We start from the raw sequence: 25402 nt of genomic DNA on the forward strand, positions 1-25402 counted from the left end.
CCAGAAGGAAATAAAAAGAATGTTTATTACCAAAAGTATGTTCCTTTCAGGTTTAAAAGATAAAATGTATTTTTCTGTCTTTTTATATGGCATTTTTGGTCTCTTTAAGAAGTATAACCTTTGCAGTATTCAAGCCCAGCACAGCATCCCTCCAGTGGCTTTTGGTGGTGTCTCTACCCTGTGTTTCTTTTTAGATCATGAGACCTTTAGGAGACAGGGAACCATCTTCTCATCATTATTTTTCTATGTAAACCAATTTGGTAACTTATTTCGCTGGAAATTGGTACATAAAAAGTAGTGGTAGTACTAGCATGAGCTTCAGACAGAGTGGACTGCTGAGATTGCTCCTGGAGTCTCTTTGGTGAAGGCTCTAGCTCCTCTGGCATAGCCAGCATCCCTTCCCCTCGCTGGACATGCCCTGTTCCCAATGTCCTGTATCATCTTTTGCCAAGGACAACTTTTGGTTACTGTGCTTTTTGGCACATGAGTGAATTTGCAAGTGCCTTTTTCTCTTAAACAGAAGGGTGGGGTTGTTGTTTTTGTTTGTTTGTTTGAAATTAGAATCGTAGGTCAGGGCAGGGGGGAGTTGAGTGGCTTATCTAAAGCCACCTGATTAGGTTATCATTTATTTATTTATTGAATTTCTATACCGCCTAACATAGAAATCTCTAGGTGGTGTACAGATTAAAACATAATATAAAATATAACACATTTAGTTATCATAAAAACAGATAAAATCACAATAGATAAAAACATTGAAATTTAAAATAAGAGTTGTGACTGAAAATTTGAACCAGGGATTTGCAGGCTCATTTCCCCCACTCTTAGACTTTATGCTGCACTAGTTATAATGCATTCAACATTAATGAGGAGTGTGTGTGTGTGTGTGTGTGAGAGAGAGAGAGAGAGAGAGAGAGAGAGAGAGACTGGACTTTGTGGCCAAAGTCCAGGGTCTCCAAAGCCCCTGGGGCCCCCCAAATCCTCTTTAGTCTGTCCTGGATAGTGTGGTCACCCAGCTAAGCGGGGGGGTGTGTGTGTGCTCCAAAAGCCTTTAGGTCCAGGCTCCAAAATTACCTAGGTGCACCTCTGAGAGAGAGCATGCCAGCCAACACTAGGACTGCATTCATTGTTTGGTCCTCTATGCTTACAGGACCAATACAGGAGCAATAGATGGAAGTGACAACAAGGCAGAAATGTGCTTTCTTGCAGTGCTCATAAGCTTTTCATTTGATTTGAGGCCTCTTGTCTTGTTCCAGTTATGTCCAGGAGAACTGAAATTTCCCAGTGCTGGTAGCTATTTTTTTTCACTGAACTGGTTCTTGTTTTGTGCAAGATTGTTCATCTGGCAGATAATCATTGCTATCCTTTGGGGGACACACAAAGCTGTAGGGGCCACTCAAGTGGAAGAGGCACTCACAGGTGTACATTCCTGTCAATCTGGAAAAGTAAGTCATTGCTCATTTCTGCCACTTTAAATTTAAGACACCACCAGAAGTCAAGTTCATGGCCCTTAGAAAGTTACAAGTCAATGTAATGGCAGTTGCATCCACACTTCAGAATGACGAGGTGGGATGCAAATTTGGATTAAACAAAAGCTATCACTTTATTAACCACTTAAACAGAGATCTTCAGTGAACTATATTCTACTCCCCTTTTAGGTACCACTTCCTGGGTTGAGGCAGCAAAAGCCAAGTGACCATTTGCCTTAACCCACATCCAAGTGAGCTCTGTTGGGGCTAATTATTTATATAGCAGAATATTTCTGGAGCTAACTCACTCCCATTGCAGCAGAAGTTAACGGGTTCTCAGGTTAAACTAATCTACTTTATTCAGAAATACATGATGCTAGGAAAAGACCTATGGGTGTTTTTATCTGTTGTATTGTTTTATGCCTGTTTTTAAATGTTTTTATATTTTTAGCATGATGTTTTTATTGTATGTTTTTAACTTTTGTAAACCGCCTTGGGGTTATTTTTTAATGAAAGGTGGTATAAAAATGCATAAATAAATAAATAAATAAATAAATATATCTAACTTCTGGCTACATGCTGATCAGAGATAGATGTACAGAAGCATTCGGGGGGGGGGAGGGGGAGGAGGAGGAGGCGGCGGCGGCAGCGGAAGCCACTCCCAGGAAGCTCCTGAGGACATTCCATCAATAGAGGGATCATTAGAGTTGCTGGTGCAAAAGGCCACCTGGAGATGGATTTCCAACAAGCTCCACTCTGGATCCAGGAGCAGTTATCGTAATCACATGCATTTTATCACATCTTCATAGTGTTGAGGGAGGCTTGCTTGCACCCCAATGCTCTGTGGGTGAGAGAGGAATGCCCCAAATGATCCCATCTCTAGGAAATTCTGCCTTCATCCTTCTAGTGCTTCAGGGTACTTTCTGAAGACTCCAGCTTCATATTACCTGATATTATTACCTTCATATTATTGAAGGGGAACTAGCTTGTGAAAGCTATAGTTCATAAGTTAATGAACAGCAGCAAGTAAGTAAAAATGAAGTAAATGCTTCCTTTGGGGAAAAAACTGAATCTACAAACCTTTCTTTTGGCTCCACCTATTTCTCTCTAGAATTTTCTGGCAAATTTTGAACTCAGTATTTCTGGCTGGAGTCAGTCATATAGCCCTATATGTATAGCAGATAGCTCTTGAGAAAGGCAATGGCAAAGGCATGTGCTACTCAAGAAATGCTCCTGTCCAGGCGCGTAATGATGATCGGGCAAGGGGAGACAGTTGTCTGGGGGCCCCACAGCTTAGGGGGCACCCGAGAGACATGTCACGTGCCTCCCCCACCCAGCGCTGGCCCCAGCTTCCTCGATTAAGTGTATTTAAAAAAAATGTTTTTTTTAAATTCCACCTTTGTTCCGGAGCGCCGTATTTCCTGCCTGCTGCTGCCTCCGCCCACCCTCCACCCTTTTGCCTACTTCTGTGGCCGACGGGGATCCTCCTCTTTCCCCACCCATTGGCTGCTGCTGGTGCAGAGAAACGCACATGCTCAGCTGCTGCTTCTGCCTAGCGCGTGCTGCCGAGGAAGGAAGAGGAGGTCGCCGCTGGAAGTGGAGGTTGCCCACTCTCCTTCCTCCTCCCTGCCCGCATGGTTCCCCATTCTCCTTTCCCCTCCCTGGCCACCCACATGGTCCTTGCTTTCCTCCCCCGCCCGCATGGTCCCCGAGTCCTCGCTTCTCCCCGCACGCCCGTCCGCATGGCTGCCTCTCCACAGCCGCGGTTCCTGGCCGGGCCGGCTTTCCTCCTCCTGGCCCGTGCTTTGCCCGCCCGCCTGGTCCCCGCTTTGTGCCGCCCGCCTGTCCGCCTGGTCCCTGCTTTGTGCCACCCGCCCACCCAGTCCCCGCTTTGTGCCGCCTGTCCGCCCGCTCCCCGCTTTGTGCCGCCCGCCCGCCCAGTCCCCGCTTTGTGCCGCCCGCCCAGTCCCCGCTTTGTGTCGCCTGTCCGCCCAGTCCCCACTTTGTGGTAGGCGGTGATGGCAGGTGGGGGGGCCCATTTTAAAATCTTGTCTCTGGGCCCCCTCCAACCTTGTTACGCCCCTGCTCCTGTCTCTTGCTGATGGCTCTGAAGTTTTATCAGAGTAGGTTAAGTTGTCATCCTCAATAGTCATAAGTATCCCCTGATACTGAAACCAAAGCCTGTAACTCTTACTTTGCAAATACACATTGTGGACTCAGCATCAGAATCAACATCAACAGATCCAATGCCCATAAAGTCACTACCATTGCCAAGAGAGACAACTGCAGACAGTATCAACAATCACTGAGTTATCATAGAACTTTCTGGCTCTATATCATCAAGAAAAATTATTATTATTTTACATTTTATATCCCGCTCTTCCTCCAAGGAGCCCAGAGCGGTGTACTACATAATTAGGTTTCTCCTCACAGCAACCCTGTGAAGTAGGTTAGGCTGCGAGAGAGAAGTGACTGGCCCAGAGTCACTCAGCAAGTATCATGGCTGAATGGGGATTTGAACTTGGGTCTCCCCAGTCCTAGTCCAGCACTCTAACCACTACACCACACTGGCTCTCCCATCACCAAATCACCATATATCTATATCTATCAAATCAAACAAACCTATAGAAGTTTGTTTGATTTAACAAGGCAATTGAATAAAGAGTAATGATTAACTGCTGATAAAATCCTTCTCTTTCTCTCTCTGTCCCTGTCTCTCACTTTCAGAAAAAGCTAAAACAAGGAGCTGCTTCTTTACAATCTGTTCCTGCTAGCTGTTGGAGAGGACTTTCTTTTTAACTTTTTGTAGGATTAGCTCATACTTCCAAGATCTATTGCCTGGTGATACGCCTGCTGTTTCCTTACAGGACTATTGTCCAACAAAGGTGTAGCTGTCCTTAGTCTGTTGATTTCATGTGCAATGCCAAGGAGTGCTCCCCACCTATTAGAAGGGGATGGAGAACCCTCTTTAGGTCTTCACGGCTGAGGGCAAGGAGAAGTGATGGATAGAGATGTGCATGGAACCAGCGGTTCCACCAATTCGAAGGCGGCGGGTATCTCCCTTTAAGAGCAGGGGGATGGTGCACTTACCCCTCCTGCCACTTTCCCCCTGCCAGCATCTGTGTTTGTGAATGCCCATTGGGGCAGCAGCAAACCTCCCTGCCGCCCCATTGCCCTCATCTTCTGGATATTGCACATCAGCAACGTCCAGTCATATCCGGAAGACGAGGACAACGGGGTGGCAGGGAGGTTTGCTGCTGCTCCCACGGGCATTAATAAACACGGATGCTGGCAAGGGAGAAGCAGCGGGAGGGGTAAGTGCACCCTCCTCCTGCTCTTAAAGGGAGACCCCCACTGCCTTTGAACTGCCCCGCTGTGGTTCCGTGCACATCCCTAGTGGTGGGGTGCAGACATAGCACCCAAGATGGTAAGCTCTATGTGAGCTTTCAGCAATCTGTGGAGCACCAATTCCCAGTCATGCACAAGTACCTGTAGTGGCAACACTGGATTGTGGGAATCAAAAACATGATACATCGCTAGCTCTGAATGTGCACTTGTATACTACCTCAGTCATTTCCAGCAACAAAAGTCCCTGGGAGTCCCTTAGTAGCCCTTAAAGTCATTAGTAGCTCTCAAAAGTTCCTTCGTAGCAGGCTTCCACAAGATTTAGCTTGTGTTTTGACTGCCTGAGAAGTCCAGGACTCTGAGTGGAGAATGCCCTTTTGAGGTTGAGTCATCCTAGTTCTCCTGTACTCATTGCCCAAAGCATTGGAAGGTCTTATTCTTACTGGACAATTAGGATGAGGGCAGCCTGCATGTTTCTCAAAGTTTTCAGAACTAAACTGTTAATTGATTACTTTCATTCCCACTTGGGGACCAGACTCTCCACAGACTCTCCACTCTCCAGACTCAACCTGTGCCCAGAGCATTAACAGCCCCTTCTTCAGATAAGGAGGGACACCACTGCCAACATGAGCATGTACCGTGGTTAAGAGTCAGTGTACTCTGGCACACCAAGGCCAGCGCCCCAGAAAAACCCTCACCTGGATAGGCTGAGGAGCGTGGAACTTACACCCCAGTTGGAAGGGATGGGGTTCTAGGTCAGTGGTAAAGCACCTGCTTTGCATGGAAAAGATCCCAGGTTCAATCCATCATCATCATCTCCAGGTGGGGCTGGGAAAAGCCTCTGTCTCACACCCTGGAGAGCCACTGCCAGTCAGCAGAGTTTCAGACCTATTGTCCCAAAACAGGGACAGGATTCTGCATCACAACATAGACACCTAGAACCAATGGCATTGTTGGGAGGCGCCCAACATTTTGGTGAGTGCCCTGAACCTCCCTTACCTCACCTCACTTTGTCGCCACCACCACAAGAAGGGCTGCAGAGGAGCTAAACAGCATGCTGCTGGCATGTGAAAAGCAAGCAGGGAAGTGGCGGGTGTGCATGCTGGATTTTTGCACACTGGGTAGTGGCACACTGTTTAGTTCCGCTGCTGCCATCGAGATGGCGGTAGCAATGGTGGCAGCAGCAGCAGCAACAGTAGCAAGCAGCGGCAGCAATGAAAAACTGCCCCCCGCCCCAGAGGAACCTCAAAAAGTTTTTTTTTAAAGATCACAGTGTTATAGGTGCTGCAACAATCTGGGCCCAGCCCCTGCTCCTTTGGGGGTATAGCAACACCCCTGCCTAGAACATGACAGCCTGGCACATTTGCCCTGAATCAGTGATTAACTATTCTAGGAAATAATTTTCAATGCCAGAAGTGGAATCAACCAAAGTGGAAGCATTTCTTTATTTATGCTACGAAGAATATAGACACGGATTCTGCTGATGACAATATTCCCCTGGTCTTTTTCCAGGGGAGTCAAGTGGTGTCGAGGCCCACCCAACTGCATAGATTTGGCTCTGCAGTGACTGGCTAGAAGACAGAATGGTGGACTTTCATGTGGCACACAAAGGAGTGTATGGATGTGGTCCTTTGATGGTTGGAATATGGACAAGAGCCATTCTTGCAGGGTTCGCATCCTCAATCTCATCCAGATTATCTGAACCCATTTCAAACTGGCTTCCAGGCAGGCTGGCTTTCAGGCAGGGATAGAGACTGCCTTGGTTGGCTTGTTGGATTATCTCCGATTAGGAATCCACAGGGGGAACGTGACTCTGTTCATCCTCTTGTTTCTTTCAGTAGCTTTTGATAACATCAACCATGGTATCCTTCTGTACTGTCTGAAGGAGTTGGGAGCAATACTCCCTCTAAGGTAGGTAGGTGTGTGTGTGTGTGTGTGTGTGTCCTCTCACAAGTTTTTTGATGTCTGCTCAGTTAATTTTGGATCCCACTCAGGTTGAGTCAGGAAGGACCCACTCTGAATGCACACGTGCACACACACTGCCTTGATACTGCTGCCCAGAACAAAATTCATTCTGCACACAGATGAAAAAAATTAGAGGGAAAACTGTTTGGGAGTAGGAAGCACCGCTTTGCAGTGGTTCTACTCCTACCCTTCAGGTAGAATCCAGTTGGTGTCACTTGGAGACTATTGGCATGATGCTATGGCATGATGAGGAAAATTACCCAAGAAATCCATTGAAAGTAAAAAACCAACATTTTTAATTTCAGTGGGACTACTTTGAGTAATTTTCCTCCTCATGTCAGCCAATGGTCTTTACATCTGGTTTGGATTTATGTTACTTCATGCTGTATTCCTATGCAGAAATGCAATGATTGGCCAGTCAGAGACTGTAATTTAACCTTTTCCTCACTTGCAAAATCATGCAAGGATTCTTCCTTCAACACATTTTTTCCCCTATGGCATCGAGTCTTGTTCCCAGAGTAACACTAACAGGGTCGAAATATTAGCAGTTCAGTTTGCGGCTATGGTGTGAGCAGTTACCAAGGTGGTTTAATCTGCATGTTTACAGTTTGCCCAGCACATACCATTCCTTGCCTGGTTTTCTAGCTCTCTCATTTTCACAAAGGAAAATACTGCAGTTACCAAGAGCTGCTCTGCAGGATATCTTTACCGATGGGAAATATTAATTTTTTAAACTGTGAGCTCCAGATGCTGAAGCATGTAAAGCTTCAGTATGTAAGAAACAAATCCAGCCCTATTTGGTCTGCTCTCCTGACTTGTGCTACCTTTGCAGTGTGTGCCATATCAGTAGTGGGAGGTCTGACAACATGATCAAATCCCTGAGAGAGAAATTCCGGTCTTGCAGAATATCTTTAAACCCTTGTGTGGAAACTCTTTAGTTTCTGTAAATTTATGGTGTCCCTTTGAACAGGGCTCAGAGATTATTATTCTAACACTGCTTGCCTTAAGCGGGGAAAGCAGACATACGGGAAGTGTCAGCAGAACAACCTATCTGTCAGGAGCAAAGAACAAGACTTACAGACGAGGAAGTAGCTTTGCTGTAATGAGTAGTTCAGAAGTCAACAAAGCTGTCAGCAAAATGCATCATTCTGTGCGGACTGGAAAGAAAAGACATCATGCTGGTGAATAGGATGAAGGACAAAATAAATCAAGGCACAACATGACTCCAGAATGTGGGATCTTAAGTACAATGTAAGTCTCCCTTCAGTCGCATTTTTTAAAATAGTAGCAGTTAATTTCATTTCCATTGTGGCCCAAAAGACTCATTCTAGATCATTATTATAATTTATGTGTAGCATTACTTGCTGTCCCTGGCATGATACTTTGGAACTAATGCTGGAAAATGACAGAAGTCTGACAATCGACATTAATCTTGAAGTCCATTCTAAATAGGAGCAAATGTGATTATTGTGGTGGGTACCTTTTTAAAATAAACTTTCTTAATTTAGAACAAGAAAATGTGTATTTCTTTGTGGAGCAAGCCAATTTAATATTGCTATATTAAACATACTACTTAAAGTTGCAATGCTAATTGAAATAAGATGTAGTAGAGAAAGAGGGTCTTAAGGCTGAATGAGTTGGGAGGGGGTGCAATGCTTGTCCACTATTTTTTTGCTTTCTGAAGTCTTGAGTCAACATTTGTCATCTTGCAATGGAGTTTTTTCTTTCACCTGGATTCTTAGTATACTCTGACATTGGATCATACATGGAGAATATCAGTATTGTGAATGACAATGTCAGGTCCCATGCATGGTATTAAGAATGAAAAGGGCAAGCCCCCAATCCTTTTTTCCATTTAATATGCACGATATAAATTGATTGTAATAAAACAGATGCAATATTTTTATGGTATATCCCCACTGGTTTCAGAATTCTTAGAAATGGAAATGCTTTATGAAGAGGAGAACTCTGTGAACCCAACAGCAAATTCCTTACTACAATTAAACCAAGACAGAAAACTCTGCAGAAATGTGTTTGCATTTGGAGAGATTAACAGGTCTCATGTGTGTAATCTGACTTCAGCCTTTGAAGGTGTAATGAATTGCTCTTGCGAGGGGAGCTCCGCTCCATTGTACAACACATCGTTTTTTCATCTTCATGAGAAAAACTGGCCGGCCTTGCTAACGGTCATTGTGATTATTGTAACCATTGCCGGGAACATTCTTGTCATCATGGCTGTATCACTGGAGAAAAAGCTACAGAATGCTGTGAACTATTTCCTGATGTCACTTGCAATAGCTGATATGCTCTTGGGTTTCCTTGTCATGCCTGTGTCAATGCTGACCATACTGTACGGTGAGTATCACCAGCAGTGTTTTTAAAAATTTCCATGCACTTAATATTAACACAAACTAATACAAATTCAGGCTAAAGTTAAAACAAAAGTTCCTATGCCCTGGGGAAGCTGAGAATTGCAAATCAAGGCATTGCACACTAGGAGATATATGCTTTTACTGTGCCTGTTTATTAACTTATAGTTGTGGATATGTTTACAGGAACTCATTTTGAATAAAGTCTAATATTATTATTATTATCTGTGGCATGGAGCTTCCATTAATTCTATAAAATTGCAATGCATTATCTATTATATTGTTAAACATTTGTATGAGATTATATCCTATGGATAAAATATATGCAGCTTGTATTATTTTCAAAGTATTAGGTGAATTAGATTCATTACAATTCAGATTTTACATCAGAAGAACTATAGCTATGTAGGAATAGCTACGTAAGAATGAGCACCCAATGGGTTTTTGAGTGGACAGGGAATAAAACTTACATCTCCAGGGCCCACATCCCAAACTCCAGCTGACGGATGGCTTGTATTTAGAGATGTGATGAGCAAGTGTAGGAGAGAGGGCCCACACCTTTATGGATTTAAATAAATGAATGTAACTGTATTTTCAATGGCTCTAACAAAACAAAACTTTCATTTGTGGTTTAATTTTCACTGTGATCCTGTTTACAGATGAGTAGATTACAGGGTAAGTTGCATCCCTAGCATGAGGCGGTGGTGGCAGTGACCTCAGGCATGAGTGCAAGAAAGGGCGCAGGGGGTGGCAAATGCCAACACTCCTCACGGTGGGTGCCAGCCCACAGCCCAGCCCACTGCCATTGCCTTTTCTCGTGCTGTTCATTTTCTCCTCCTTGCCCTGCTGGGGCATGCCTCTTCTTTCCTCTCTTCCACAAGCTAGGAATGTTTTTTCTGCCACTGCCTGGCTTGGTGGCAGACTCTGAGTGTGTTTGCTGCTGCGGCTACAGCTTGAGCAGCATGGCCTGAGAATGCTGAACACCCATCTGCAGATGGTGTGTGTCATGTTGTCTTTTGCCTCAGGCAGCAAAATGTCTTGGCCTACCCCTGGTGGCTTCACCTTTCAGTGAAGACGATGGTGATAATACCATGATCATAAAGCAGACACTTCATGATTAAAAGAAGAGATTTGCCTGTTGTCTTTCTATAGCTTAAATAGCGACAGTAAAAGGAGAATGGCGAGATAGTAAGATGGAACAATGGGATGATCTGTATAAAGAGATTGACTCATCTGTATAAAGTGATGTTCTGCAGTATTAGAAGGGCAGAAGAGGAGCTGCATCTTAGCAAGAGGCTGTTCCAGAGCTCAGCCAGAGTGTTGCCATTAGGCTGAATGTGCATGGAAGGGGAGCATTTTTTTTTGCTGATCTCTCCTCCCTCTAAAAGAGCAATTTGGCTGCCAGGAATATGTCCCTGAGGGCTGCATGACCTCACTTTTTAGAAGGAGCAGCAGCAAAAATTGCTCCCTGCACCCGTTCAATTCCTTGGCAATACTCTGGCTGAGCTCTAAAGCAGCCTCTTGCAAGAAAACAACTTCTGTTTTGCCCTTCTAATATAGCGGAAAATGTGAGCCACAGTATAAGACTCCTAGATTAAAAATCTATGGAAATTTATACTCCAATTCACAAATTTCTTAAATTAAGGCATTTGGCTTTAACTTCACTAATAAATGAAGTTAAATCCAAAATTTAGCATTTTCCCCAGCAATAAAATCAAATCAAATCTTTCTGTTATCCAACTTAACTGGCTAGTAGATCCGGCTAATAATGTGAAGAAAGGACACTTTTAAACATTAATTCACGGGCCCCTTTCTATAATTATTTTCCTTTCTGTTTCTATAAATTTATTATTATTGCCAAACTAAATATTGACCAGGGGCTAAACCTAAGCAGGTTTTCACCATGACACACATTTTACGTTTGTTACAGCTACAATTTGACAGCAAAACCTATATTATCTAGATTGAATGTATATTGTTCAAAACCATCTCTCTTCTGATTATGCAGATGAGTGCATGTAAGGCGTTTATAGTATCATATGTAAATATGCCATATTTTCCTTTAATGCTAAATTGCGCACACAGAAGAATCACATGGTACAGGCGTCCTTGAACATATTTCAGAATGTATGTGGAAAGCTAGCAATCCAAAGCGAAGGCAAGATCCCGTCTCCATGACATCCTAGCCTTTCAATGGAAGGGAGGTGTGGTGCTTGTTTTTGTACATGGGAAAGCATTTGATCATGCTATACCCTCACCTGCATTCTGAAGTTGTACAACCTTAGGAGGGCTGTACCATATGATTTCTGTTAATGTGGACATGCTAGTCACTATTTGAAAGAAAAGGGAGTGGAGAATTGCTCAAAACAAGTTGCAAAAGCACAAAACTGCCTGGCGAAAGATTACAATTGTACAAATGGTTCTTCAGAGATGAGCAAGAGAAACTCCTGCTGGCCGGCAGCTACCTGACTGTGCTCAGTAAAATCTATCAGAAATGATGGACCTGCCATTATTTTAAAAGAAATACCTTTGCTTTTGTGACTGTATGTTCTTTGCTCGGAGAAGGCAGCTGCATGGTATGCAATGAAACTGGAAAAGGTTAGAAGAAGGATACTGTGATGACTCTGTTCTGACAAATAATTGGGGTGGGGAAAAGCTATGCCTTTTAAAAAAAATCTTCTTCCTGTAGTGGCCTTTAGAAAAGTAAATAATGTTGGGAGTTAAAAACCAAGAGGGGTGTGTGTGTGTGTGTGTGTGTGTGTGTTGTGTTGCTGGTATGACACAGGAGAAGTAATTACAGAGAAACAAATCTTATATATATTTTGAAGCATTGGTTGGGTTGGTTGGTTCCTGCTGTGCTGAAACGCAGTTCTCCATCTTAGCTCAAGAACTTACATGCCATCCTGAGTGCTCTGAATGGAGAACATTTCTCCCTTTTGTTACTGGACAGTCTCTTGCTTTTTGTCACTGAAGAGATAGTAATCAAGGTAGAAGCCTAAACGCTTTTCCACAAAAGGTTACCTGCTCAAACTAGACCCACCTTTAGATATTTATGTTTAGGCCCATTAAGGAGAAGGAAACTCCAGTTTGGAGGGAAAATCTCAAATCCCAACTGGCTCAAAACAAACATCAGAGATGCGCCAGGCCTTCTCATTGGCTCCAGGAGCTGTCTATCTTGGGAAGAGGAGGACAGTCTTTCCCCTCCATAAAGGAAAGTGTGCCGTCAAGTCAATTTCGACTCCTGGAACCCACAGAGCTCTGCCTTTCAGCATCTTCCTATATCACTACTGCCTGATATAGTACCAGCGGGGATTCAAACCATCAACCTTCTGCTTGTTAGTCAAGCATTTCCCTGCTGCGCCATTTAGTCAAGCATTTAGTCAAGCATTTAGTCAAGCATTTCCCTGCTGCGCCATTTAAGGTGACTCCCCCTCCATAACGGTTATAAAAAGAGAGGGCAAGGGTCTGGCCGGGGTTCACCCTTTTCTGTCTATGAACAGGTGTTCCAAGGGAGAAGCTGTAGAGATGAATTCTCTATCAGCAAAGGTCCTGTCTGTCTACTGCTAGACTAAGGTAAAATTCAGTGCTAGTTATTTAATGTTTTGGTATTTTCTTTTGAATTCCTGTGTATCTTTCTTTACTCTCAATTTCCTCTCTTTCCCCCAATGCACATTCTGTATTTTGCACATTCTCTGTGCAAGCCTTATTTATTAATCAATTGCATATACTTAAAAGTGGCTTCAGTCTGGTTTAAAAGGTTCTGAAGGGTTTCTTGCAAAACTCTTCCCTATGTGCCTTGTAAGATCATGCGCTAGTGTTGGTTTGTTTTAGAATAATATACTGTTTGTCTAGAGCTAGGTTGTGTGGATTCTGACTGTACAATGCCTGTAAGTCCCAAGCCAGACAGTTCTATGCTGTTGAAGCCATGTCTGACGCCTGGTCAGTGGCTTTCTTCAGCTGGTGGCAGCCCACCTCGAAGGAGCGGCATGCTCCTAAATTGGGATCAGAGCAATCTCTCTAATGATCCCAGGAAAGCACAGATCCCAGGCTTGTCTCGTCACACTGACTACAGATAGCCAATTTTGCATGAACAATTCTGCCACTTAAATTCACTGGATGCAATACTTTTTACATTGGAATATGCTTTATGAATATTTATACTTTTTTGTGTATTAAAGAAGAAATTCTGAATATCATACTTCTCAGTGAGAGGCCCATCATTGACCAGGCAAAGGCATTTTTGTGTAGATTATGTTGCTAGGAAAGTTTAAGAAATGAAATCCAGGAGGTCCTCTAATATCATGGGACTAACATTCGCAGTAACCACAATATAGGAGTCCTTGATTTAGCCTCCCAAGATGAGCTTAGGTTCCTTAGGTGAACAATCTATGCTTGTGATGAGAGCGGAGGGAGCAGCCTGCACGGGGAGAGTGGTTATTTATGCTTTAAACCTCCTCATGCATCAGCTGAGAAGAAGCGGGAGGTGGTGCAAAGTCTTAATAGCCACTCTCCCCATTTCTCAGCTGACGTGCTGGGAGGTTTAAAGAAGAGGCTAAAGTGGATGGAGTGGCCTGTGCCCCTCGTGCAGCTTATTTAAGGCTCTCCACATGCAGGCTGAGGAGCTGGAAGAATGGCTGTATAAACTATACACCAGTTTAGGGGGCAGAGGCGATCTTACTCCTGGACTTTGGGGCTGAAATCCAAGGCCTCCAAAGCCTCTGGGCCTCCCCCAAATCCTCTTTAGTCTGTCCTGGGTGGTGTGGTTGCCAGGCAGAGCATGATGATGCTTAATTTCCAAGGGAGGGGGGCCTCCAAAGGCCTTTAGTTCCAGGCTCCAAAAATACCTAGGTGCACCTCTGTTAGGGGGTAGAAAATCACAAATAACCACAACTACCCTCCACAATAGCTACATTAGTATAAAGAGACGGGGACAGCAAATGGGTGTAACTGCTATTCAAAGGCCACCTGTAGATGTCATTGAATTTTTAAAATATTCATATGCTTGTAAAAGGAAAGTAAAAGAAATTTGTAGGATTTTAACTGCAAACATTATTCATTTTATTGAATAATTACCTTCTCGGCTGGTGGGTGGGGACATCCAGGGCCGGACTGGGGACACTGAGAGGGCAGTGGAATGTATGTGGGGAGGGCGCCAGATTTTGAGCAGAGTGGGTGAGAGTATTTTTCGGTTTCACTTAAGAATTGTTATTTTTTCTGTTAACGTTTCACAGCTGACATCTATGTTTTCCGTTACTTATAAGTTACTGTAAATATTTCAAATGAAGTAGAACTATCAAGAAAGCACAATTCTATACTAATAAAATAATTTGGATATGTGTGTTAGGAAATTAATAAAATGCTTTGATACTGTTTTTAATTGATTGATTGATAATTGTAAATACAAGCTTTAAAATTACACACATTAAAACAGCATAAAATATAAAAATAAAATGAAGTGGTAAAGGTAAAGTGTGCCATTGAGTCGATGTCGACTCCTGGCGATCACAGAGCCCTGTGGTTGTCTTTGGTAGAATACAGGAGGGGTTTACCATTGCCATCTCCGGGACAGTATGAGATGATGCCTTTCAGCATCTTCCTGTATAGCTGCTGCCCCATATAGGTGTTTCCATAGTCTGGGAAACATACCAGTGGGGATTTAAACCGGCAACCTCTGGCTTGCTAGTCAAGTCATTTCCCCTCTATGCCATTAAGTGACTACACTGATAAAAGACCTCTCATCTCAGAACTTCTTCCACACAGTTTATTGGTTACACAGTCATAACAAAATTTCTCACTCACATTGCATTAGAAAAAAGGCCTTGAGGTTTTCATTAGATAAACTGGAATACAGTCTTTTTCTTTTAGAAAACGCTCTTTCACAACCCCACAGGCCATCCCCTTATTACATCCCCTGCTGGGAGCAAAACCAGCCAGAGTCACAGGATGCAGACAGCTAAGCTTTGCATGTGCGGGTTGTGAGGTGGATATACAGCCAGGTAACCATAATACTTTTCTGATCCACAAGGAAAAGGGTGTAAATAAGGCTAGAACTTGTAGGAACTGTTAATACAAACAGGAGATTGCTGCAGGGAATATGGCCCCTATTTTCCTGCATTTTCACACTTAAAAAAAAGACAACTGCACAAAACATACAATGAACTTCCTGCCCTCCACCACTGGAGAGCCTTCATCAAAAGGTATAGTGAGCTCACACTGTCAGCCCAAAGTTGGAAACCAATTACCACTGTAGTAGCAGTATAAAAGCAAGAGACCCCAAACCCAAATTCTCCCTTAGCAGCAGCCTCAAGAAGATGGAACTCTTTGGGAAGAGAGGAAGCCAAGTAGATGTTTGCTTTGCTTTTCTGTAGCAATGAACTATAAAAGCTAATGAATAAAGCCATTCAAACAAACAAACCCTTAAGAATACCCAAAACCAGAAATCAACCCTCAACTTCTGTGCTGTGACTCCTCTTGCTTTACTTCTTTCACTCTTCTCCATCCCAGTGTCGTTACACAAGAGGAGGAGGTCAGTCAGTCTTACATGTTTACATATTTAAGTACTGTGACCAAAGCAGTTCTTTGTCTTTGTATGGTTTTAAATTGTTTGTTCTTCTGTTGGGTTTTTGGTTAATATTTTGTAAGCTGCCTCAGATAGTTTTGGAGAATGAGACATTTATTAATCTATTAAACAACAACATTGGCAAAAGGAGGAGAAGAAGAAACAGCAAGGTCCAAAGCATGCCAAATCCCAGAAACTGGAAGTCAAAGATCTCTAAAAAGGGTTACCAAAACAGAACCCCCCCACCCTAAGTATCCAGTTATTAACTGCCACAGAAACTCTATGAAGAAGAGTATTACTAGCAGGGGAAGGCACAGATCTGGTTCCTCATGGTGCAGGGGAGGAAAGTGAAGCGGGGGGGGGGCAGGGAGGTCAGTTCCCGAGAGAAGTGGGCAGGAGTGAAAGGGGGCCTGAGGACATCTCAAGTGCGTCATTCTCTCTGCACACTCCAGAATTAAGGACAATCAATTAAGCAAAGCCTTTAAGAGGTGGGAGAGGATCGCCCCTCCCAGTTCAGTTTGTCCTGCTACAGCTCCACCATGTGGAGAAGGTCACCCTTGCCTTGGTTCTAGCTTGCCCTTCATTTTACCACTAATTTTTGCTCACCTTCCAAATATCTAGCCTTATTCCTTGTGAAAAGAACTCCTTTTCCACACCTCCCTTTTCTGCCCTTTGTTTTTGTCTCTTAATTTCCGCCCCCTCTTCTGTTCTCCCCTTTCCTCTGCCTCCCTCTTTCTCAGTGGTTTCACAGAACCAGAATCCTGAATATTCTCATGCTGAAGGGCAAGAAGCAGACCGCTCTGCACCTCTTCAGTAAGCCCCATCACCACTCAGTGATGGTGGACACCACTACCAGTGGCCCACCGTGGCCCATGCAGTCCTTATCGGAGCCACAGAGGACAGAGGGGCTCCAACACTGTAGAAGGGCCATGGGAGGCCTCTCCAACATTGGTCAACCACACTAACAAGCGCTTCCACCCTGCATCCCCACTTAGAAGGGAGGAGAGCCCCGATCTCATTGTGTTGGAGGACGACACTGTGGCTCCCTCAGAGGCCCAGACACACCACCTGATGCCCAATGAGCCTCCACAAGACCGCCTGAGTGGGCCGAAAGAGCAGGAAGACCAGGAACCGGCAGGGACTGTGTTGATTCCCACCGAGCAGTGCCTCCTGCTGATGGAGGGGGAGGAGGAGAAAGCCATGCTCACTGGTCCCGCAGACCCGCCAACCCCAGCAGAGATGCTAGCACTGCCTCCGCTTTTCACTCTGGTGGAGCAGGAGCAGCCGAGAAGAAACGGGAGCAATTGGGACCCCAAAATGCCAATCACTCCTCCATCCCGCTGAACTGACGACACTAGGAATGGAGGCCTGCTGTGCCCAGTGATTCCACAGCTGCGAGGACCGGTGAGTCTAGAGCCCTCTGGCCCAGTTAACAAAGACCAACCCAGCCTCCCCAAAAACTCATCCTCTCTACCCCAGAATGCTGCTACACTATCCTTCCCAGGCAGTGTTCCCTCTAAGGCGTGCACATAAGTTTTTTGATGTCTGCTCAGTTAATTTTAGATCCCGCTCAGGTTGAGTCTGGAAAGTCCCACTCTGAATATTGTTAGAGGTTGTTTATTTTTACCCACAATAGGTAAAACAGCAGAGCACTAAGGAATGAGCACACACTCCAGTTACAGAGTAGGTAGCAGAGGATGGTTTGGATATTGCAGCTGTTTAGAGAAAACACATGGAGATCCTTGTATGACTAAACACTAAACATTTATTGGTTAAATACACTTAGATAGGAAAGACCTATCTCTAATCTAAAGGACTACACAGTAGATGTAGGGGAGAGGGAGAGAGAGAGAGATGTTTCCATCTGCTCTCTAGGAGGAAAGGAAAGATTGTGACTCAGCACAGGAAGTGCTGCAGAGTCAGTTCAGGGGTCATAGAGTAGGGACAGCTAGGGAGACCCTGACTCACTGTCTCTACTCCCAATGCCCCTAGTGGTCATTAGGACAGTTGGTGCAAAAGGTCGATGCACTGGAAGTTCATCTCCAACAAATATATGTGTGCACACACTGCCTTGATACTGCCGCCCAGATCAAAACGCATGCCACACAGAGATGAAAAAATTAGAGAGAACACTGTTCCCAGGGTAAAAGTGCCAGTGGCCTGGCAGGCTTGGTTTGTTTGTTTGTTTGTTTACATTTATATCCCGCTCTTCCTCCCAGAAGCCCAGAGCAGTGTATTACATACTTAAGTTTCTCCTCACAACAACCCTGTGAAGTAGATTAGGCTGAGAGAGAAGTGACTGGCCCAGAGTCACCCAGCAAGTCTCATGGCTGAATGGGGATTTGAACTCAGGTCTCCCCGGTCTGAGTCCAGCACTCTAACCACTACACCATGCTGGCTCTCTTGAGCCCATTCATACATCCCTGGAAAACCAAAAGCCTAAAAAAACCTCCAAAAGGCACAAAAGGCCCGTGTTAGATTCCCCTTCTGCTTCCTCAGATTCAGATTCTCCTTCCTCCTCTGATGACTCCTATGTGAGTTCTCCTAAAAAGCCAGCCACAAACATAAGAAATCTTTAAGATATAAAAATGCAAAGAAATTTTTAAAAAGCAAAAATGTAAGCCTAAGAGTCTCTCCTCATCCCTCTGATATTTCTGATTATGACTCCTCCAGACCCACACCTGAGGAAGCCAGCAGACTCACTCAGACCCCTAGAGCCCTCTAGTCCAAGGGGCAATCCATGGGGTATCCCAGTCAATGTGGGAAATGATCCTGATTGAAATAAAGGGGGAATGATCCGAAAGCCAACAGGTTGAGCCATCTATGCACTCGTGCAGACTATTCCCATCTGATTACTTCTCCCAATTATTGCTCAAGGCATTGCATACATTAGGATTGCAACATGACCTCCTGAAGGACACTACTGTTCCCTCGAGGGAATCACTAGTCTTACCCACATCTACCTCTCACGATCCTATGTTTTCTTTTCCTGAAACCTTCTCAGAGGTGGTAAAGCAGGAGTGGCAGACACAAAAAAAGACAGCCTCACTTGTGAGTAAACATTATAGTTTTGTTCACTCAGCTGCAGCTTTATTTCAGGCACCTCTGGTCAACACCCCCATGGCACAATATTGTCTGACCCCAGGCGCAATATTGAGCAGAGATGGTGAGTCTGCCCTCAAGAATCCCACTGAAAAGAAACTGGAGTTCCAACTAAAAAAGCATAACGATGCAATCTCAATCTGCATTATGGCTTCCACCAAGGTATCCATCATCTCAAGAGCAGCACTACTTTGGACGGATGAGTTTCTACAATATCCACCTCCAGACCTAGCCAAATCCTCCTCAAGATTCAAAAGGCCCATGCTTTCATCGCAGATGCCACTCTTGACTCCATCCGCTTTGCAGCATGTGCTACTGTGACCAAGGTGGTGACCATATGAACCCTGCAGCTAAAACTGGCAGGTTGACCCCAGATCTTGAGCCAAGCTAGTCACAGTACCCTTCACTGCATCAAAACTGTTTGAGATGAGGCCCTTCAAGAAGTCCTAGTCGAGGCCAAGGATAAAAAGAAGGCACTCTAATCTTCCACCTGCAGGGATGAATGACAGACCACACACAGATGTTTTCAGCCTTTCCCCCCCCTTTTGCTCAACTTCAGACAGAGACACCAAACAGCCATGATCTCACTGGAATCTGCCATGATTTAATTCAAGAAACAATGCTCCCAAACAGCAATTTGGTCAGCAACCCAAACCATCACAAACCTCCTGACTCATTGTCACTGGGCATGGGGAGAGGGCTCCTGTCTCGCTTCTTTCTTGCCTGGGAGCCTCCATTTTGGATAAATGGGTAGTCGACACCATTCTACATGGTTGCTAGATAGAGCTAATGGCTTGCCTAAGGGACAGGTTCCTGCTCACCCCTCGATCCAAATCACCCCAGAAGCATGAGGCACTACTAGGAGCAATACAATGCCTCCTCAATATCTTGGCTATAGAAGGAGTCCCACCACAGCAGGAATGGCGGGGCATTTACTCCATCTTATTTATCATGCTCCAAAAAGACGGGTCCTCAAGGGCCGTACTCGACTTAAAATATCTCAGCAAACCGGTGGGACACAGAAGTTTTGTATGGAAACACTCAGTATTTTCTTGGAGGCATTCCATCATGGGGACCATCTGACATCCATGGATCCCACAGAATCCTACCTCCATGTCCCGATACATCAGGTGTACCACCGCCTACTCTGGTTTACATACAATGGCCTCCATTACCAGTTTGCTGGTAATGGAGGCTGTTGTATGTGAACCGGAGTCGGCAGTGGTGCTCCTGATGTATCTGAAGGGTAGAAGCTGTAGCCCTACCCTTCGGCCTATCCTCAGCACCAAGGATATTCACAAAGATCTGGCCCTAGTGGTGGCACACAGGAGACTGCAAAACATCTGGGTATTTGTGTATCTGGACAATCTGCTCATTCAAACACCATCAATATATTCAGCAAACAGGGATCTCAACAACACCCTGACTATTTTGAAGACAAACAGATTCATGGTGAACATGGCAAAGAACAACCTTATACCATCCACCAGGATTCAACATCCGGGAGTACTCATAGATATCCTCAACAACCATCTCTTCCTGCCTCACAAGATACATGCCCCAATCTGGCAAGTTCTGGCACCCAGGTCAGTACCCCTTCTTACCTTGGCACAACTCCTGGGCAGGGCCGGATTAACATAGTAGCAAATGTAGCATTTGCTACGACCCCGCGTTTTCTAGGGCCCCGCACGCCTGGCTTGAACGTCTGCCCCTTCTTTTGCTCTCTATTTGGTGCTCTCTGGGCAAGAAGCGGCGGATCAGAGAGAGTATACTGCCTGCTGAATTCTCATTGGCCCTGTCTTGGAGCATGCAGAGCTGAACAACCCATTACGTTACGGATGCCCTCCCCATACACTGGAAAACGTGTACCTTTAAGAGGAAAAAGAAAGCCGGAAGTAACTCAGATGCACGGCAAGAGGAGTCTCAAAGTTTAGTGGATCAATTGAGGGGAGCTTGGAGGGAGATTATATTATGGTCTTGTTGGGTAAGGTCACTTATATCCTCGTTTAGTATCTAGTGCTGTTGGGAGGGAATTTGTGATCATTGCTTTTCAAGGAACTGCCAAATTTAAGGTGAGCTCCTTTCCTCTCCTCTAGAACTGAAATAACTACTGCTGCGTTGCCAACTTCATTAGCTTTACATTGGGATGCCTGTTGAAACTGTCCAAAGATAAACGGAGGCTGCAAACCTAAACACACTTACTAGAGAGTAAGGCTCATTGAGTTCAGTGGGAATTACTTCTGAGTAAACATGCTTAGGGTTGCACTGAATGATTTGTGCATTTCCTCCTTTTAATATTAAGCATGTTAGTGTAATTTAGATTGAAAGAGGCTGTGCCTCCTGCCAAAAGATTGTCTTTTGGATACTTCTGTTTTCATGGAAGTTGCTAATGCACCTCATCATAATCACATTCATTTGCAATGCATCAACTATTTTAAATATACATCTGCTTTCCTGTCAGGCTTGCACAAGAGGTTAAACATATATTCTTAATATTGTCAAATGGCCCTTTTAATGTGATGGCTGCTGGGATCCAATATGTTCTGCACACATTGGAATCAAACATCCACTGTTGTGTGCCAAAATTGCTACCGTTATAGGTTCAGATTTCTCAAAGTACAGAATTCCTGAGAACCTTTTAATTTAAACATTCAGAGTTTGGTTCCCCACCCCCTTTCTCTTTGTGAAAATAACCCCAAAGGAAAACCCATGGTCAGGAGTCACAAAAGTGTGTGTGTGTGTGTGTTTTGCAAAGTTTGTTGACTGGCTGGCTCAGCTGAGTGGAGGCATGGGGTGGTTGTTGGCGGGGGCACTAGGCAAATGAAAAAATTGAATTACTTTACTATGCAAGTAAATAATTTATGTTTCAATATTTATGTGCATTTTTTAAATTTGGGGCCCCATCATAACATATGCTACAGGCCCCACACTAGCTTAATCCGGCCCTGCTCCTGGGCCTCATGATCTCCTCCCTAGAAGCAGTACCATGGGTGCGGATCCACCTATGCCAACTACAGTGGTTCCTCCTCCCACATCAGACCTGCATAGCTCAACGATGCCACATCAAGCTACAACTTACACCATTATTTAGAACTTCATTGCACTTTTGGCCTCAACCTTCTCATATCTCCCAGGGATGCCCATTCCTGGATCTGCCATGGACCATCATCACGATGGATGCCAGTCTGTCAGGCTGAAGAGCACAATGCCTCAACCTCTCGACACAGGGAGTGTGGACTGCACAGGAGGCCAGGCATAGCATCAACTGGCTGGAATTGAGAACCATCCACCTGGCACTATTGGCCTTCCAGGACAAGATATGACACCACCATATCCTTATTCAAACAGACAACACCACAGCCAAAGTGCATGTCAGCCACCAAGGTGGGGACACGTTCCAGTTCCCTTCACGACAAATCTGTCTTACTACTATCATGGGCAGAGAAACACATTGCCTCATTCTAGAACACCATGTCAGAACACTCAGTGAACACTCAATGGACTGGCTGAGCAGGCAAGACCTATACCCAGCAGAGTGGAGACTCAAACCTCAGGTCTTCCAGATGATTACAGATGCCCTGGGTCAGCCCAGGGTGAATGTGTTTGCATCATGAACCAACACACAGCTGCCCAGGTTCTTCTTGTGCTTCCCATGCATCCAGGCAGAAGCAGTAGACTCCCTGTCTGAACCGTGGCCCAAGAAACTCCTGTATGTATTCCCACCCCCCGGTACTCTACTCCACCAACTTCTACGATGGGTACACCTCCTGAAAGCACAGATAATCCTGGTGCACCTTTTTGGCCTTGATGCCCCTAGTTCCTAGAAATTCTCCATCTCACCATAGAAGACCCATGGTTCCTACCAGTATCTCCAAGTCTCTTCAACCAGGGACCGGTCCTGCACTATGACCCCACGTGGGTCAAACTTGCCATTTGGCGACTAAACACAACCTCCTGAAATGCCACAGGTATGCTACAAAAGGTCATGGACACTATCCTCGGGTCCAGGCAGGCATCAATCAACAGAATATACCAGACTACATGGAGAGTTTTCCTGCATTGGTGTTGCCAGCGAAGGTTATCCCTGAATCCTGTGGAATTACAAGACGGTCTGGATAAAGACCTTAAGTCAAACACCTTCAAGCGCCATGCTGCCGCCTTAGCTAACCTTCTAGTGCCCTCCAAAGGAAGAAGTATACAATCTCATCCTCATCTCAAGCAGAGCGGTGCAACCCTGACTTTTCCACCTGTCATGTACAGGTTCTCCTCCTGGGATCTACACAAGGTGCTCCAGGTGCTTCATGTGCCCCACTTAGAACCCATAAAGTCTATCCCTCTGTGCATACATGAAGTTGGCCTTCCTCATCACAATTATGTGAGCAAGGAGGATATCTGAGCTAAAGTCACTCTCCTCCAGTCCCCAATTTTGCATTTTCTCTCAACTCGTTCCAACTTATTCCAGACCCATCCATCCAACCTAAGGTCATTTCAGCCTTCCATAGATTTCAGGATGTAGTACTTCCATCATTTTGCCCTAACCCTACTGCCACCAAGGAAAAACAGAGGCACAAGATCGATGTACACCGCTGCCTGAAGAACGGCCTCATTCGGGTCAATGGAGGTGCTCTCCTCCTCCTTCCTGCCTGCATGTATGGGCCAGCAAGTGTCATCCACAATACTAGCTAGATGGATAAAGGCTTTCATCTCCCTAGTGTACAAGGTCCAACACCTTTCTACTCCACTTAAGCAAACAGCTCACTCAACACGCTCAGCCGCCACTTCAGTGGCTTTCTCCACGAATGCACCACTAGACGAAACCCACAGAGTGGCTACGTAGTCCTCACTGTCCATGTTTACTAGATGCTACAAACTGGATCTTCTCAAGTCCGCTTAGGCCATTTGGCAGACGTGTCCTACAACAAGTTCTCCCACCCCAGTATCTGAGAGTCTCCTAGTTGTGGCATGTCCCACATGAGATGTCCTCATCCAGCAGCTGAAAAAGGAGCATTGCTCACTCACCGTGAAGGCTTCTTCTGGCTGATGGTATTGACATCTCAACCCACCCTTTGGGGATCCACGGCTACTGTTAAGTGTCCCTTTGTTGTGTTTTCCTGTCCTACTGTTTGTTTTTTTCTGTATTCTTGTATGCTTTCTTTACTTGCCATTCTAGAAGCTTGGCTTGACTAAACAGAACTGGGAGGGGCTATCTTCTCCCTCCTCTTAAAGACTTTGTTTAATTGATTGTCCTGCCCTCTAAGGCATGCAGGGAGGATAACTCACGTGAGATGTCCAGCAGCCAGAAAAAAAGCCTTCATGGTGAGTGACCAATGTACCTATCTATGGTAAATTTGAGACATATAAATTCAAATCTAAGAAAGGTCTGCTTTTCTTGGACATTATGTTATTTTGCAATTATTGATCTGATTGTTGAGTGTTAAATCTGTTGAGAACAACAGATAAAAAACAATGACTGTATTCAGAATTTCTTCTAATAGTAATTAAAAAACAACACCCACACCCGCAGCATAAAAAGTAGTGTATTCAGCTAATTTCAGTGGCAGGATTGTTCATGCAAAATTAGGTATCTGTAGGTAACCGGGAAATGTGATATTTGAAATTGTCCTGTAAACCACCCAGAGAACTTGCATTTTGGGTGGTATATGTATGTATGTATGTATGTATGTATGTATGTATGAATGAATAAATAAATACTTCTCAAATATTTTGATTTTCTCCCCACTGAACATATTCCAGTGTAGGAAATAATGCATTCAGCTAATTTAAATGATCTCCATAGATCAGCGGGAAATATGACTTTAGTTTGCACAACCAACCAAAATATTCTTCAACATATATAACAGATTAACATATTTGAGGTCAAGAGACACCCTGTGCTGGGAGATGAGGATTATCTTAATAGATGTCTTTATATTGATATGCTATGTGGAAAATGTGCAGAGAGCATTAAATTGGGGGGGGGGGATGGGGGAGAAAACGTATTCCAGTATTAAAAAAACAAAACCCTGCAATGTCTTAAGACAGTGTTATTCTTCAGAAGTGAAACAGGCTTCTGAGTAATATTCCATGGGGAAGGAAACAGATGGGGGAAGCATTCATTCATTCAATCAATTAATTAATTAATTAATTGCCCTTGAGGGAGATCCTGTATGTCTGGGATTGGGTCTCCTGGATTAGGTGTGGATTCAGTTTTGACTGGCTCTTTACAATCCTTGAAATGGGACAATCCCTCTCCTCCCAGGCACCATGGAGAAGAACAATGTAAGCTCTGCAGCTAGTGAGCATCTCTTTGTCCACAGATCAGTAGTGAGATCATGGCTGAAAAGGCGGCTGGGTTGTAGCTCATCATAGAGCACATTTTGCATGTAGAAGGTCCCAGGCTCAGTTGCTGATATATCAGAGTATGACTAGGAAAGATCCCTTGAGGAGCCACTGCCAGTCAGCATACCTAATACTGACCAGGTTGGATCAGTGATCTCTTTTCATAGAAGCCAGTTTCATCTGTTCATATAATGCACTGAGCTTCTCCAGTCTTGGTACTGCTGCCATGGGTGACCATCATGGGAAAATCTCTT

The 25402-nt window shown here is 44.6% G+C and overlaps 1 protein-coding gene across 2 annotated transcripts in view; it reads left to right on the forward strand.

Moving 5' to 3' along the window:
* The first annotated feature begins 7152 nt into the window (after nt 1-7152).
* The window catches only part of HTR2A (5-hydroxytryptamine receptor 2A), a 57457-nt gene continuing 39207 nt past the window's right edge, over nt 7153-25402 (forward strand). Inside the window, exons 1-3 of one of the 2 annotated variants that reach the window (XM_053285792.1) lie at nt 7153-8030; nt 8135-8251; nt 8709-9134. In XM_053285792.1, coding sequence (XP_053141767.1) covers nt 8720-9134 — 415 coding nt within the window. In that variant the 5' untranslated portion in view covers nt 7153-8030; nt 8135-8251; nt 8709-8719. The remainder of the gene's footprint in view (nt 8031-8134; nt 8252-8708; nt 9135-25402) is intronic. The other variant, XM_053285790.1, reaches the window with a different exon arrangement.

Source organism: Hemicordylus capensis, chromosome 1 (genome assembly GCF_027244095.1).
Source record: "Hemicordylus capensis ecotype Gifberg chromosome 1, rHemCap1.1.pri, whole genome shotgun sequence".
Lineage (NCBI taxonomy): Eukaryota > Metazoa > Chordata > Lepidosauria > Squamata > Cordylidae > Hemicordylus > Hemicordylus capensis.